The 14,571-nt window shown below is 50.9% G+C and overlaps 2 protein-coding genes across 3 annotated transcripts in view; one reads left to right on the top strand and one right to left on the bottom strand.

Annotated features, from left to right (window-relative positions):
- Nucleotides 1-4,335, top strand: part of LAMB3 (laminin subunit beta 3) — a 40,570-nt gene extending 36,235 nt beyond the window's left edge. The window contains exons 21-23 of the mRNA XM_004275307.3: nucleotides 170-346; nucleotides 1,059-1,212; nucleotides 3,826-4,335. Of these exons, the coding sequence (XP_004275355.1) occupies nucleotides 170-346; nucleotides 1,059-1,212; nucleotides 3,826-3,962 (468 nt within the window). The 3' untranslated portion in view covers nucleotides 3,963-4,335. The remainder of the gene's footprint in view (nucleotides 1-169; nucleotides 347-1,058; nucleotides 1,213-3,825) is intronic.
- Nucleotides 4,336-5,305: 970 nt separating this feature from the next.
- The window catches only part of CAMK1G (calcium/calmodulin dependent protein kinase IG), a 29,246-nt gene continuing 19,980 nt past the window's right edge, over nucleotides 5,306-14,571 (bottom strand). For both annotated transcript variants that reach the window (XM_004275309.3, XM_049709538.1), the window contains exons 5-13: nucleotides 13,456-13,594; nucleotides 12,695-12,818; nucleotides 11,252-11,327; nucleotides 10,069-10,181; nucleotides 9,234-9,312; nucleotides 7,695-7,782; nucleotides 7,034-7,458; nucleotides 6,327-6,454; nucleotides 5,306-6,192 (exon numbers count right to left, since the gene is read on the bottom strand). In XM_004275309.3, coding sequence (XP_004275357.1) covers nucleotides 6,364-6,454; nucleotides 7,034-7,458; nucleotides 7,695-7,782; nucleotides 9,234-9,312; nucleotides 10,069-10,181; nucleotides 11,252-11,327; nucleotides 12,695-12,818; nucleotides 13,456-13,594 — 1,135 coding nt within the window. In that variant the 3' untranslated portion in view covers nucleotides 5,306-6,192; nucleotides 6,327-6,363. The remainder of the gene's footprint in view (nucleotides 6,193-6,326; nucleotides 6,455-7,033; nucleotides 7,459-7,694; nucleotides 7,783-9,233; nucleotides 9,313-10,068; nucleotides 10,182-11,251; nucleotides 11,328-12,694; nucleotides 12,819-13,455; nucleotides 13,595-14,571) is intronic.

Genomic DNA, 14,571 nt, shown 5'->3' with positions numbered 1-14,571 from the left:
GGAGAACTGGGAGGCCTGGATGCCGGGGGCACATAGAGGATTGGGATGGTGGCGATAGTGATGTCCTGCTTGTAGAGAGTTTTTGTGGCCTGATGAGTTGGAGGAGAGAAGAATGAAGGTCACTGCCTATGAGACCCACCCCAAACTCCGGGTCTCTTTTTCCACAAAGGTTCAGCAGGTGCTGGGGCCAGCGGAAAGACTGGTGACCAGCCTGATGGAGCAGCTGGGTGGCTTCCGAGCACGGATGGAGGAGCTCGGCCGCCAGGCCAGGCAGCAGCGGGCACAGGCCGCCCAGGCCCAGCAGCTGGCAGAGGAGGCCAGCAAGCAGGCACTGAGTGCCCAGGAGGTACCTAGAGGGCAGAGTTAGCCCAAGCAAGCATGGCCGGCGGGAGCAGGACAGGACTCTCTACACTTCATAAGACCATGGGCTCCAAAGCACTTCGAGTACCAGTTATTCTGAAATATCCAGCGGGGGCTTCAGGAGTAAGGCGCACCTGGCCAGGCACCTGAATTCTCCCTCTGGATGCCTTTGGTGGAGCTGGTTCAGGGATGCTGGAAACAGCCAATCCGATCCCTCTCCTCTCACAGATGAAGTGGTGACTCTGTCCAGACCTAAAGCTCATCTACAAAGGAGGTCTCTTGACACCTGATCCAGAGCTTGTCCCCTGTCATGGTTATCCAGCCCAGACAGAAACTCTTGACTTAGCCCAACCTGAGCCCCATCACTGTCAGAATTAGATCAGAGAGAAGGTCGAAGAGCCAGTTTCAGTGTCTCCAGCGTACCGATGGTCCCGGTACAATGGCCAAGCTGCCAAGCATACTATTAAGTGACGACTGTGTACCTGGCCCTGTGCTGGCACTGTAGATGAAGGGAGGGGAAATACAGAAGTTAAGGTATGGTTTGTGGCCCAGGGGCTTTTATAGGCAGAATCAACCCATTGCGGATATTAGGAGGCACCTCATCTCTGTGTGCTGATTTGGGTTACATCAGGTCCTTTAGCCAAAGGTCTTTAGGACTTGGGATGATGATGATGTGGAGACTGTTCTTCCTTTTTCAGGGATTTGAGAGAATAAAGCAAAAGTATGCTGAGTTGAAGGACCGGCTGGGTCGGAGCCCCACGCTGGGAGAGCAGGGCAGCCGGATCTTAAGCATCAAGATGGAGGCGGAGGAACTGTTTGGGGAAACCATGGAGATGATGGACAAGATGAAAGGTGAGGGAGTGGTCCAGGGGCTTTGATTTCAGGGCATCCCTGAAGGCTGCTCCCAACCCAGGGTTTCTGAGGCCTAATGTTTGGAGCTAGCAGTGCTAAGGCAGTGAGATCAATAGGGATTTCCTGAGCGCCTAGTAAGTACAAGGCATATAATGTGGCTTTAAGGCATGTGGACATGTTCACAAAGACTAGGCCTGCCCTCAAGAGGCTCGCAACCCATTTTTTCCTATTGGCCACCAGCTTCATGGAACTATTTAATAGCACAAAGAGGACTGTGATAAAAGCCCGAATAATAGAAGCTCTAGGGGCTCAGAGGATAAATAACGTCAGAGAGAAATGTTCAGGGAAGGTAATGTTCAAAAAAGATAAGATTTGAGGTGGGCCTGGGAGGATGTATAAGCCTGGAAGAGGCTGTGAGGAGGAGAAGGGACATCAAGACATGTTCTGAGGATGGAGGCGGGATCACCCAACTGGAGAGGAGGGTTGATGAGGAGAGAACAGGTGGGAGAGAAGTAGCACGGAGCCAGTGTGGCTGGTCCACGTGGCCGGCCCCGATGCCAGCCCCGATGCCAGGAGGAGGTGGGTAGACTCAGCCCTGGAGGCAGTAGGAAACCATCCAAGGGTTTTGAATACGGCAAACCATAATGAAAGAAGCTTTCGAAAGGGTTCTGAGGTTCCTCGGAAAGGAGAACAGAGATTTTCAGGCTCAGTCTCTGAGATGTGATGATGGGGTCACCGCCCTGTGAATGACAAAACCAGAGCCTCTTTGAATTTTAGAGAAAGCTTTGGACAAAAATCTGTTTGGCTAGCTAGATGGACACTATGGAGAAAGGCGGGCTGGCAAGTTGACAGTGGTTGTGGCCGGCCACAACTGAAGGGGGAGGCGAGAGGAGCTGACCTAGATGGAGGAGTCCAGGGCTGGGTCAGTGCACGCCCTGGCCCTGTCCATCAGTGTCTTGTATGAAGATAAAGAATTTGCTAATCAGATCTGTGGATGACAGGTAGTTAATGCACTAGATAACAGAACCAGCATTCTAAGGCAGTCTCAGAAGTCTAAAAGGATGGGCTGAAACTAACAGGATAAAATTAAATAAGGAGAAAAATTCCCTCTCACTCTGGCCTTGTTTGGACCTAAACTCACAAGTATAGCTCAGGTGAGGTCTGGCTTCTCAGTGGATAATGTAGCTAAACACTTTATAACTGGTTAGTGATAAACACGTATGAGTTGTTACTCACCTGAAAAAGACCCAAGAGTTTTGAGTAACTGTAAGCTTGATATAAGTCAGAAGTGCCTTTGCTCCTGCCAAAAGAGCTAATAAATTCAAAGCAGCCAAGACAAAGGGAGTAATGGCTCAAGGATGATATTAAGAATATTTAGTAACTGGTGTGTCCTGCACTTACCAGCCAGAAAGGCTCAGGTTGTAGCATTGGAGCAAGCATTTACCTGCTTGCAGGAATTTACCTTTAATTGCAGGGTTTTGGGGAGGAGCATGCTTAAGGAGCCTTTGGGGATGGGGGTCGGGGAACAGAACAGCAACTGTAAAAATTTCAGTGTTTTATTAACCCATAGGTCCATGTGGGTACCCACTGGCTGAATGTCAGTCTGTTAATAACCCTGTTACACTCTGCTGATCTCCCAGGTGAGATCAAGTTCAATGGAGGCTACTACAGCTTCAAAAGGGATATTGACGAACCCACACACTTGAGAGGGAGGGTGGCCAGGGTTGGGATGTAGGGAAGGCCTGGTGATTGTATCAGATGGGGAGTGGATGAAGGAGCTAGGGCGGTTTCATCTGGGGAAGATGGGGCCTCAGACATGTGAAGGACTGCCATGTAGGAAACAGAAAGAATAGATTCCTACACCCCAGGAGACAGACCTGGGACAATTGGGTGGCAGCACGATGTGCTCAGATTCTGGCTTAACGAGAAGACTTTTTAACAAGCAGAACTGCCTAAAGTTGGAGCCTTGTGAGACAGTGCCCCCTGGCCCTGTTCCTGGAAAGTTCAGGCTGAGGCTGGGTACCAGCTCTCATGAATGTGGTACAGGGGGCTCCTGCCTAGGATGACGGGGGGAACAGGCTGGACTCGATCACTTTGGAGTCCTTCATATCCTCCACACATAATCTGGTGGTGGTATGTGGAATGGACTGAAGTGGGAGGACTACATTTATCTGGAGTGGCATTTTGGGGGAGAGACAATGGGGAGGAATTCTGGTCACCCAGCTCTTTTGCCCTGGTGCCCACCTGAGGAATCATTAGTGGGATGGCAGCTGTCTGGGTCCAACATAGTGGGTTTCTTATCTTGGTGCCAGTGGCCTCCCTCATCAGCCTGGGACAACTCTGCCTAGAGCAGAGGAGAAGAGTAGGGGCAGAGGATCCTTGGGGTAAGGGCTTCCTGGGTCTGGCCCCTGCCATGTTTCTCTAAGAGTGGGATGGGGGCTGGAGAGGCCTGAGGCTGGAGAGAGCTGCCTTAGGGGCCAGACTCCCTCAACGTGGAGGTGATTTCTCCCGCAGATGCTGCGTCCAGGTGGGTGGGAGGAGAAGGAAGGGTTGGGAGTCTCCAGGTGTCTCACCAGCTCGTCTTCCTCCCCCTGGTGTTCCATCTGCCCTCAGACATGGAGTCGGAGCTGCTTCGGGGGAGCCAGGCCATCACGCTTCGCTCGGCGGACCTGACAGGGCTGGAGAAGCACGTGGAGCAGATCCGGAACCACATCAATGGGCGCGTGCTCTACTACGCCACCTGCAAGTGACGCGCCAGCGTCCAGCCTGTGGCCCTGCTCATCTGCCCTCTTTGCTTCTGGGGGCCAGGCTGGCTTGGAATACTGTCCAGCTGCAGGAAAATTTTATGCAACCTAAAGCACAGCCCGGACCACCTTGGTGTGCAGTTGTTAGGATTACTCTGGGCTGCAGCTGAGCCTGGGCTGATGGGACAACTACCGCTGAGGGACAGACATGGTGGAGGCGGGCCACATCATTGTAACCAGGAGCTCTCAAGTGGAGGGCGCTTGGCTGGGCAGTGTCCTTGCCCTTCATTCTCCGTTGAGGCTGAATCCTGGACCAACACAGAAACATAACTAAAAATGATGTACAAGTGAAAAGCCCAATAAAAATCTATAGAAAGGAGCCTGGAGTTTCAAAGAGGGGAAATAGTCTGTCTCCCTGTGAAGTAAACATTTCTTATTTGTTTCTGTCTCCCATCTGGGGTTCCTGGGTACTCCTCTGTTCAAGCCCGAGGGCTGGTGGTGAGTGAAGAATAGGCTGCCCCCACTCTGCTCAGTCTAGCGACTCATCACCCAGACTTAGGGAGACGGGGCCCCTTTGCTCCAGCAACTGATGGATTCTATACTTGAGAGACCAGAGGAGGCGTTTTCACCTCTGAACAACTATACAGTTTCTCGTTTACAGAAGAAAATGTAGAAATCCAGAGACGGGAAGCAAGCTGTTCAAAATCACACAGCTCCCAGAGGCAGAATTAAGACCAGACCCTGTGTCTCTAGAGATCTCAGAAAGAAGCTGTAAATGGATGTGTGTGTGTGTGTGTGTGTGTGTGAATGTGTGTGCTGAAAATATGGAAATGGCACGAACGTTTGTGTGCTAACTGTGGCCCGGACGCTGTGCTAGCATTTTATCTACATGAACTTCTTGGTCTTTATTGATCAGAGTAATTACTTATTGAGCTCTATGCTAGATACATCATCTGCACTATCTCATGATGTAGGTGGCACTGTTGTCCCCAAGTGAGGAAACCAAGGCACAAAAGGTTCAGCGACTCCCCCAAGGTCACAGATGTGGCAGGCAGGGCAGAGCTAGGCCTCAAACCCAAGTTCATCTATTACAGGCATTAGGAGGATGGCTGCTCGGGCTGGACTGTCTGGGTTCCGGTGGCACCTCCGCCAAGGAGTTGTTCTGAGAAGGAAATGAGTTGATGCGTGTAGCTCATGTCACTAGGTGCCTGGCCCACTGTGTGTCCCCCGACCACTCCTACCGTCGCTAGGTCCTACCTGACCTCAAGCTCTCTGTGTATTTTCCACTCCAGGAGGCCCAGAAGCCCCTGAGCTGCTTCTGACTTAGAGAAGAACCAAAAGAAGCCTCATAGAAAAAAATATGTTCATTTTATTCAGCACAACACAGAGCCTGAAGCTGGAGGGAGCGGGAGACCAGAAAACTGGGAAGGGACAAGAACAATGTGTCTGATTTTCAGGGAGAGAGAGGGGAGCAGAGCCAGGATTTGAATTACTCGCTGAAAGAACAGTCAGCTTCCAATTTTCACTTAATTGAGTGTGTGTGTAGAGGGCATCCGGCCACGATAATAATTCCTGACGGTACCTTGCCTTGGGTTTCTTTGTTTTTCATCTTGGAGGGTGTGGTCCTGCTTTTGGATGGGGGCAGGGAGAGAGGTGGATGAGAAGAGTGCTGGGCGTAGGCTGGCCAGGTTTGGAGCTAATCCTGGAGTTAGGATTTGAACTTGGAGAGCTCACAAGCAGACCACGAAGCTGCCTGTCATTCATGCAGATGCGCAGGCCACTCCATTAACGAGCCCATTCTGGCTACGAGGATGGAGGCTGGAGAGGCAAGATCCAGGGTGTGCTGAGCGGGGAGTCTGGGTCGATGCTCCATATGGCTTTGCTCGGAGATGGTGACACAGCTTGGCCAGCCCATTAAGCTTTTCAGGACAAACGACACAGACCTGGGTGAGTGCTATCTACGGACACTCTGCAGAGCCACGGCACGTAGGGTTGGGGGTACGGAGCAGGCAGGCCAGGGGGACCTGGAAGCCTCGGGTGCCGCTCCGCCCACCCACAGCTTCGGTGAGGCCTCCATGCTTGGGGACTCACTCCTGGGCCTTCTGTGAGGGTCTGTCCCAGGTGGCAGCTGTCTGCTGCTTCTGATCAGGCCTTGCTCGGCTTGCTCTCCCTTCTTCCCACTGCAGCGTAGACTCCAGGTTTGGAAAGGCAGAGAAGAGGTGAATAGCTATCTCTCCTGCAGAAGAAGGGGGTTCAGGGTGGGGGGGTGCTGTCGCCTCTGGTACCCCTCGGACCCCATCACTGAGACTCTGTGACTGCGATTTCCCCCTGAGCCCACGGCCCTGGCCCTCCTCCCTCTAGTTCCCTCACCTGAAAATTGTAGTGACATAGACACAGGCCCCTGGGATCACATAATGAGACAGACTCCAGTCTGCCCCACCCGGCAGTGGGAGCTGCCGCTGGCTTTAACTGGCACCATGACCTCTGATTTGAAGTTCCTGGAAAGGAAATGGAGCGGCCGGCTATGATGGAGCATTTGAGGAGGAAGGAGAGCCAGGATAACTCTCTGTGCCTGTGGCTGCCACTCAGCCCTCCCTTTATGAGGTTCAGAAAGTACGAGCCTTTATAGAAAAGATGAATGAGATAACCAAGCCCCAAATGTCCCCCCCAAAACACAGAGGCCCTGGAAACTCAAGGAATCTAACGCCCACCACTCACATCTACCCAGCTTTCTGCAGGCATTTATAATCCCTGTTGCCTCACTAAACTTTGACAGTACCTCTGTGGGGCAGGCTGAGCAGGTATGATCCAATCAACCCATTTTACAGATGAGCAAACTAGAAACAGAGATATGGATTGAAAAGACAGTGGCCACACAGCTGGTGAGGGGTGCGGACAGGACTGGAGGCATTTCCCTTGACCCCCTCCTCCCTCCCCATCCAGAGCTCTTCCACCCTACAGAGCTGCCCCCAAATGGGAGAGGCTCTTTGGTCAATTTCTTTCAGCTCCATTGCCTGAGTTCTTTCAGACCCAGGCTGAGCAGGGCTAGGCCTTGGGCTTTGGCTGAAAATACGTACTGTTTTCTGTTGGCCTTTTTGAGGAGCGTGGGCTCAGAGCAGTAGGAGGACTTCCCTTTGGTCCCGACGCTCAGGCAGCTGGAGCAGCAACTGCAGGGCCCGACGGCCAGGGGCCCCTGCTGCATGGGCACAAGGCTGCTGCTGATGCGGAGGGAGCCGTGGATCAGGCAGTTGAGGGACTTGCCCCCAGGGGCGGTGGGCTGGGGGCCGTGTTGGCAGGGCAGCCGGGTCAGGGCAGGGAGGGCCACACTCTGGTCCAGGGCGGGTGCCTCGGTGATGGTGAACTCAGGGGAGCTGGGTCTTGAGGCTTCAGACGCTTGAGTGACGGGTGGCCCGTGCTCCACCTCCGGGCGGACACCTGGGCTGTGCAGGTTCATGTGCAGCTTCCTCATGTGGTGCACCACGGCTGCCGCGTTGAAGGCTTGCTGAGGAGATACGAGACCAGTCTCTGGCCGTCTCCATCCTCAGAGGGCCGTGAGGCTTAAGCTTTCCCTTTGCCCTGGGACCTCTTGAAACCGATGTGTGCACTTCTCATTTCAGGGAGGGTTCAGGGAACTCCAGGGTCTGCCGGGAGACCCCAAGGAAAGCCCCTCCCCCAGCTGCCCCAGCCCAGCCTCCAGGGCCTAGACAGCCTGCCCGCCTCCTGGAGAGGACCACTCACCCTCCACTTGCTCTTGGCAAAGTTCTTCTGGATCTGGAGGCTGACTGATGGGTAGATGTCCCGGTGGAGAGCTGTGTTTCCGTTAATCCTGTGGACGTGGAGGGGACCCCTGGCTAGTGGTGGTTACAGGGACTCAGCCAGGGGTTGGGCAGGGGGCTGAGCATGCAGGTCCAGGGTAAACTGAGTGGACTGCCTCAGGACAAGGACAGCCGGAGCTATGAAGCGGCTGGAGGCAGGGCTCCTCTTTCCGCCGGGCGGGCCATAGGGGGCCTATGCTTTAGAAACTTGCTTTAGAGCTGGGTGGGCAACCTATAGCCTGTGGGCCAAATCTACTCATTGCCTGCTTTTGTAAATAAGATCTTGCTGGGACACAGACGTGCCCGTTCATTCAGCTGTGGGCTATGCTGCTTCCGAGCTGCAACGGGCAGATTAAGTGGTTGCCATGGAGACGATACTGGCCAGCAAAGCCTAAAATATCTGGCACTTTATAGAAAAAGAGTTTACTGACCCCATCCCCCCACCCCATGTCAGAGGGCGTTTGGGCTGTCACCATCCTTTGGCTCAAAACTTTGCTCAGAACCCACCTTCTCCTTCCTCAGTAAAGCCACCCAATACAGGTTGCCCTTTTCTTGTCCCCTCAGCCTGTTATTCATCCATCTCTTAAGTGTCCCTCAGACATTTGCCACGTACATAATACTTTCTAGGTACTTAGGGACCCAGAGAAGTAACAGACGTGGCCCTGATCGCTAGGGGCTTACAGTGTAGGTTTGAAGCCTTGTTTCATGCCATGAACTAGAGTAATTCATGGTGAGCTGTGTAATGGATAAGGAAAGACGGGAGGTCTGTCCAGATTGCAGGAGACAGGGCTTTAGAGAAGGACAAAAACTGCTCTGGAGGCTGAAGAATGCTACATCGATTGCAGGGCATTCGATGTGGTGAGAATGGTATGATCCAAGGTGTAACTTGGGAAAAACTTGGTTTGGAAGGCGGGGGAGGGCAGGGAGAGCAATATAGCTATTAGGCCTTTCTGGAATACAGAAGGTACGCTGGGAATCCTGAGAAATGCAGTTGGAGGTAACGAGTCAGGCCAGATTAGGGAAAACCTAGGCTTGCTGTGGTGGCAGTTGGGGAGCTTGTAAATTTTCCAGCAGGGGTGTAGCATGAAAAAAGAAGTGTTTCAAGACTTTATTTACCTGCTTTACCAATTGGTTGCTTTGTGATTGTTCTCAGCGCACCTTGCACGGAACAGACTTTGATCCCAGAGTAAAATGATGTTCTTAAGGACAGGGCAAAGTTACCTGTCTAGCTGTATCTGCCTCCTGAACTTGACTAGATGACCCAGCTGCCACCATTGGGTCAGAATCCACTTACTTAAATGCTATTTTCTTCTCTAGCTGGATCTGGTATGTGCCCTTTGGATGTCACACAGTAAACAGCTAGGGCAAGCGGACTCCAGGGAAACATGCTGTGAACGAGTCAGCATGGTGTTTGCGGAACAACAGGTGAGGGTCTAGAGCCCATCCCCCGTTCCTCACTCACCAGGGGTGCCTCAAGGCCTTCTCACAGGTGTACCGCTCATTTGGGTCCTTCTCCAGCAAGTGGCAAATAAAATCCTTGGCTGGGGGAGCAATCAAAGATACAACAGATAAGGACCAGATTTCATGACTGATGGAAATTCACTTCCAGGCTGGTGGGTGGCACTGAAAGCTTTAGCTCATCTTCCAAAGAGGCAATTTTAAGAGTCTTGAAAGAGAGAAAAAACCAAACCACCTAACAACAACCCACCACAAACCCCCAGAAAGGCTCTATGCAGCCGTGTCACCCACCCAACACTGGAGGTACATCTCTGGGCACGAGGCACCAACGTGCCTGATGCCATGCGGGTGCACGTTTGCACCAGTCAGGGGCCAGCACTGCACATGGGCACACGTGTGAATGCTAGCTTATCCCAGCTCTGATCCCCACTTAATGGACCCAACAACAAACACTGATAACCTTCCCATACACAGACATTGCAGACGCCTGATCTTGATACGTGAAAGGCAAAACTTGGCCTTGCTTTTGCCACTCCTGCCTGGAACACTCCCTTGTGCCTGGCTCTGCCCTCCTGGACCCTCATCTGAACCACCTCCTCCACTGTTACCAGACATACTGCGGTTCTGCCTCCAGGAAAACAAAAGCATTAACCTGAGATGCAAATCACTTACTTGGCCTTTGACCCAGATGAAGATTTCTCCACTTTCCTTGGAGCCTGTTCTGTTAGATTCCCCAGGGACCGTCAAGAGCCAGGACTGGCATCCTTTGTTCAGCTCTTGTCTCTTGGCAGCCTCTGCCTTGAGCCTGTTATTTTGTCCTTCACACTGGCTGGTCTTACCTGACTCAGAAATGTCATCCCAGAACGGAGACTCAAACTCATAGTAGCCCTCCTTGATTTTCTCAAAAAGCTTAGACTCAGTGTCTTCATAGAAGGGGGGATACCCACACAGCCTGCAGTGGAATAGGAAGGTACATGCTGCTGAACGACCCCATCCTCCCTGGGCCAACCTCTCCCCTCTGTCCAGCCTCCCACTATATACACAGGCAGGCAACATAAAGGTCCCCACCAGCAGTGTGACCAGGACATGGGTCTGCCTCTGATTCAGGAATGATGCAGGTTCTGTCAAGTGTTTATGCAGGAGTCAAAGCTTGGAACAGGCCACCCTGAAAGGCCTCTTTGATCATTATATCCCCCAAACCCTCACCACCTCTCCACATACTTCCCCTGACTCTCGGATGATATATAAACTATTTTTAAGAAGGATGGTAGAAATGTCCACTTGAATGTAAGTTTCATGAGGGATTTTTTAGGCTCCTTTGTTCGCCATTCTTCAGTACTTAAACCACTGATTGGCACAGAGCAGACAGTCAGTGAATATTTGTTGAGTAGATGAATGACGAGAAGCATTATTCAACATAAGCTGAGGAAATAGAGAAATGCATCCACACTAAGGAGTAAATGACTAATCACAGGTTATTTTCCTAAGAGCAGAGTTTGCTATAGGTGAGAAGGGGTGCTGGGGAAGAGGCGGTGAGCAGGTTTGGAAGGGAGAGCCTGAGAACGTGTGGAGAGGAGCAGTGACCGGGTTCGGGTTCATCCAGGCCATCATTTTGCCTTGGGCTGACGTTGCCAGGAGACAAATCTGAGATGTGAACATTTTGCCCACTTGGCTTCTAAGCTTAGCTTGGCTTCTCCCTCTTTTATTGAGCATTCCACAGAGTGGGACTCAATACATTTATATACAGTAAATGGGGGTGGGATGCTTAAAGAGGGAGTGCCATGTGGCTGAACGGTGGGTTCACACTGAGCTCTGTTTTTATAACCTGGTGGAGATCAGGACAAGAGCCTTTGGAGCTGTGTGCGTAAGTGTGTGTGTGTGCGCGCATGTGTGCGTGCGTGTGTACATGCACGTGCTTTGGAGGTGGATGCTACTCAAGGAGCTGAGATGGGGAGGAGAGAAGAAAGGGTGAGCAGGCTCTGAGATTCCTCAGGAACTGAGCCAGTGCCAGCTTCTACTCACAATATGTAAGTGATGACTCCAATGGACCAGCAATCCACAGCCTTGCTGTAGGGTTTCTGGGCCAACACTTCCGGAGCTGCAGCAAACCAAAGGCAGAGTCAAAGCTGAGCAGGAGCAAGAGAGAAGGCTGAGGGGTGAGGGACAAGTGTCAGGATGCAGCTTAGCGAAGAGGACTAGGGTAGCACCTGGGATAGTGTTGTTTTTTAAGATTGAAAATTCCCCTAGGGCAGGGATTGTGTCTTTCCCAGCAGACTAAATCTTCCTCCGTCAGACTGAAAGTTCCTATGACAGGGCCTATGACTCCCCCCATCAGACTGGGGATCTCCAGGGCTATGTTTTCCCCATTAGACTGAGTACTCTCTGGAGGCAGGGCTTATATCTCCCCACTCAGATGGGGGACCCCCCAGTACAGGGACCTTGTGTCTCCTTGCAGACAGGGAAATCTGCAAGGTAAAGGCTGTCTCTCCCACTAGACTGGGATCTCCCTGAAAGCAGAAGTTCCATTAATTGAGGACTTCCATTGAGTAGTAACTGTCCCATCAGTCTCTGTTACCTTCTGAGGGCAGGGCTTAGTCTATCTCATCAGATCAAGAGCTCCATGAGGGAATGGGCCATGTCTTCCCCTGATTGGGAGCTCTAAGGCAGTAGTGAGCTGCTGCTGCATTTATCCCAGATACCAGGGATTTGTATCCAATGGACTCAATATGTGCTGGTAAGTGACCAACCTCTCTTTTAGGGAGAGAGAAGCTTCCCTCTGTTGTGTCAGGGTTCTTCTTCCCACTCCCAGCCCCAATCAGGTGATGAGTGGTTAAGAGGGAAGGGGCAGTAGTGGATGCTCTGAGTTTTGGCTTTCTCCCTCCTAGATCCCATGAATGCTCTCTCCTGGTACCCTGCCTGCTCTCACCTTTTGGGGGGCCCTGGAAGCCTATAGGGCTGTTAGGCAGGAGGCCCCACTTCTGCCAGTTTCCTAGGGTATTTTCTTGGGTGTATATTTGGGGATCCATATTTGAGTTCCTCAGATTCAAACACAACACTGTGCCTCCAGGATACCACCAGTTGGGGGGCTGAGGTCTTCTCCAGACTGGGAGAAAGTAGAAGGAGGTCTAGTGGCCAACCTCTCAGCAATTTACTGATCTCTGGGTTTGTGATCTTTTCTCTGTCCCTGGTCTAGATAAAGGCAGGGAGTCTGTCTGCAAAAGTGAGAGCAAAAGTATAGACAGGAGGAGTGGGAAGGCTCAGGGGTAGGATGCCTTTGAAGATGTAGGATTTGTGAGCAGGAGGGTCCAGATGGATTGGCTGGCCCTAAACCTCATAAGTGACTGTACTACCAGGATCACCCCTGAAATTGAACCCTGTCTCCTTACAACAATCCTTCTTCATGAATAACATCCATGTGGTGGAGTGTAGCCAACTGGTCAACCTCCCTTCTGTTCCTAGACTCACCCACGTAGCCTGGGGTCCCACAGGCAGTGGACATGACACCATTCTGCTCCATCTTGGAGAGGCCAAAGTCTGTGATCATGATCTTAGAATTCTCCTCAGGGGTGAGGTACAGCAGGTTTTCAGGCTATGGGAGAAGAGAAATATCATGTAATGCAGGATATAATCACATGAAACAAGCATCACTTTCCTTCCCCTGAGGGAAGGAAATTTCTTAGGGAGCTGCATCCTGTGCTTCTGACTTCAAAGCCAGACTAATCTCCCTCCATTCTTCCTTCCTTCTTCCTACCGGACCTTCAACCCCTCTAACCCAGCACCTTGAGTTTTGGTTTGGGCCCTGACTTTGCTTAGCTTTATAACTATTAATGTACTAACTCTTCCCTCTTCTCATCTCTAACTACCCTAAGACTGTTTTTGCTTGTTGAGGAAACCAACCCTTAGTTTATTTTCTCTGATCTCTCTAAAGTCTGGTAGGTGTCTGTTGCAATGTTGACTTTCAATAAGTATTTATTAAATTTGACTGTGGCTAAATTCAAGAAATGTATGGATTATTTTGGTAACCTAGTAGGGTGAGGCCTAGTGAAAAGTTCAGGAAAAGGCTGAGGTGCAAATGGACAATGATTGCTGTCACTCAAGATTTGTTTTAGAATCTGAGGGATGAGCTAGTCTAGCCCTCTCATTTTACAGAGCTTAGACTTCCCATGACTCATGTAGCTTCCTAAAGGGTCATTCCCTGTTTCCCATTGAGGGCCCCGCCTTGGCACCTTTAAGTCTCTGTGGACGATGCCATTCTCGTGGAGGTATTTCACTGCTGACAACACCTGCTGGATCACCAGGCTGGCATCCTTCTCTGTGTAGACACCCCGTTCCAGAATCCGGTCAAAGAGCTCCCCACCAGAAACACTGTGGGCACAGGGGCAAGTGCAGGAATCCAGTACTTATTTCAGGTCAAAGGGACATGAATTCATTTGTTCTGTAGCCCTGGGGACACAGCTGTGGTGGAACAGGCAAGTACCCACAGACTATGATTTGAGGGGTGCAGGGAGAACTACTCCAACCTCAGAACACATTCTTTGGGTACCTGGAATGATATCACTAGGGAGTCATTTATTTGGGTCAACCATTGACCTCTCCCTGGAAAGTTGTTTTTTAAGTGCAAAATGCCTCTGGTTAGGGTTTTGCAAGAAACCAATAATCAACTAACACAACATTGTAAATCAACTATACGTCAAAAAAAAAAAAAAAAAAAAAAAAGGAAGCCAATAATTGCTTCCTGTGGACACGTTTCTTAGCTGCCTTCTTTCCTGGCCTAGGACACAGGAAGCCATGATGCAAGGGAGAGGTGAAGCTGAAATCAGACTAAGTAGAAAAGAGAAGTGCAGATGAGGCTAACTGGGCTTATGCCAGGATTTCTTTCTTCATTTTGGAAAGTTGAGCTACCTAAAGTTGAAATTATGAGGTAGAGTCATATAGTGACTCTAATAGTAGTAGTGTTTTTAGGCTCACATGGTATGGTATCTGAGGATTCAGAGGAGCTTTAAGGTCAGGTCCAACCCCCATGTCTTGAACGTTCTGTCCACTATTTTTGCCAAGTTTTCTAGACAGTACTGGAACACATCAGTGGCAGAGAACTCACTCCCTCCTAAGACAGACTGTTTTATTTTTTGTCACTTTCTTACTATTTCTATATATTATGATGCAACCTGATTCCCTGTAGTTGCTGCAAGTGACACTGGTTGTGAATATACACACGTGACAGCACCATGCAGCAATAAGGAAGTAGAATTTCTCTAATCAAAAGGCACACCATCCTACTCCTTTTGTTTCTGTCCTGAAGCTCTGGGCTCTGCTATGGGAGCTAGGGGACCATGAGAAAGATA

Source organism: Orcinus orca, chromosome 1, assembly GCF_937001465.1.
Source record: "Orcinus orca chromosome 1, mOrcOrc1.1, whole genome shotgun sequence".
Classification (NCBI taxonomy): domain Eukaryota; kingdom Metazoa; phylum Chordata; class Mammalia; order Artiodactyla; family Delphinidae; genus Orcinus; species Orcinus orca.
This window is presented reverse-complemented; position numbering and strand designations above follow the sequence as displayed.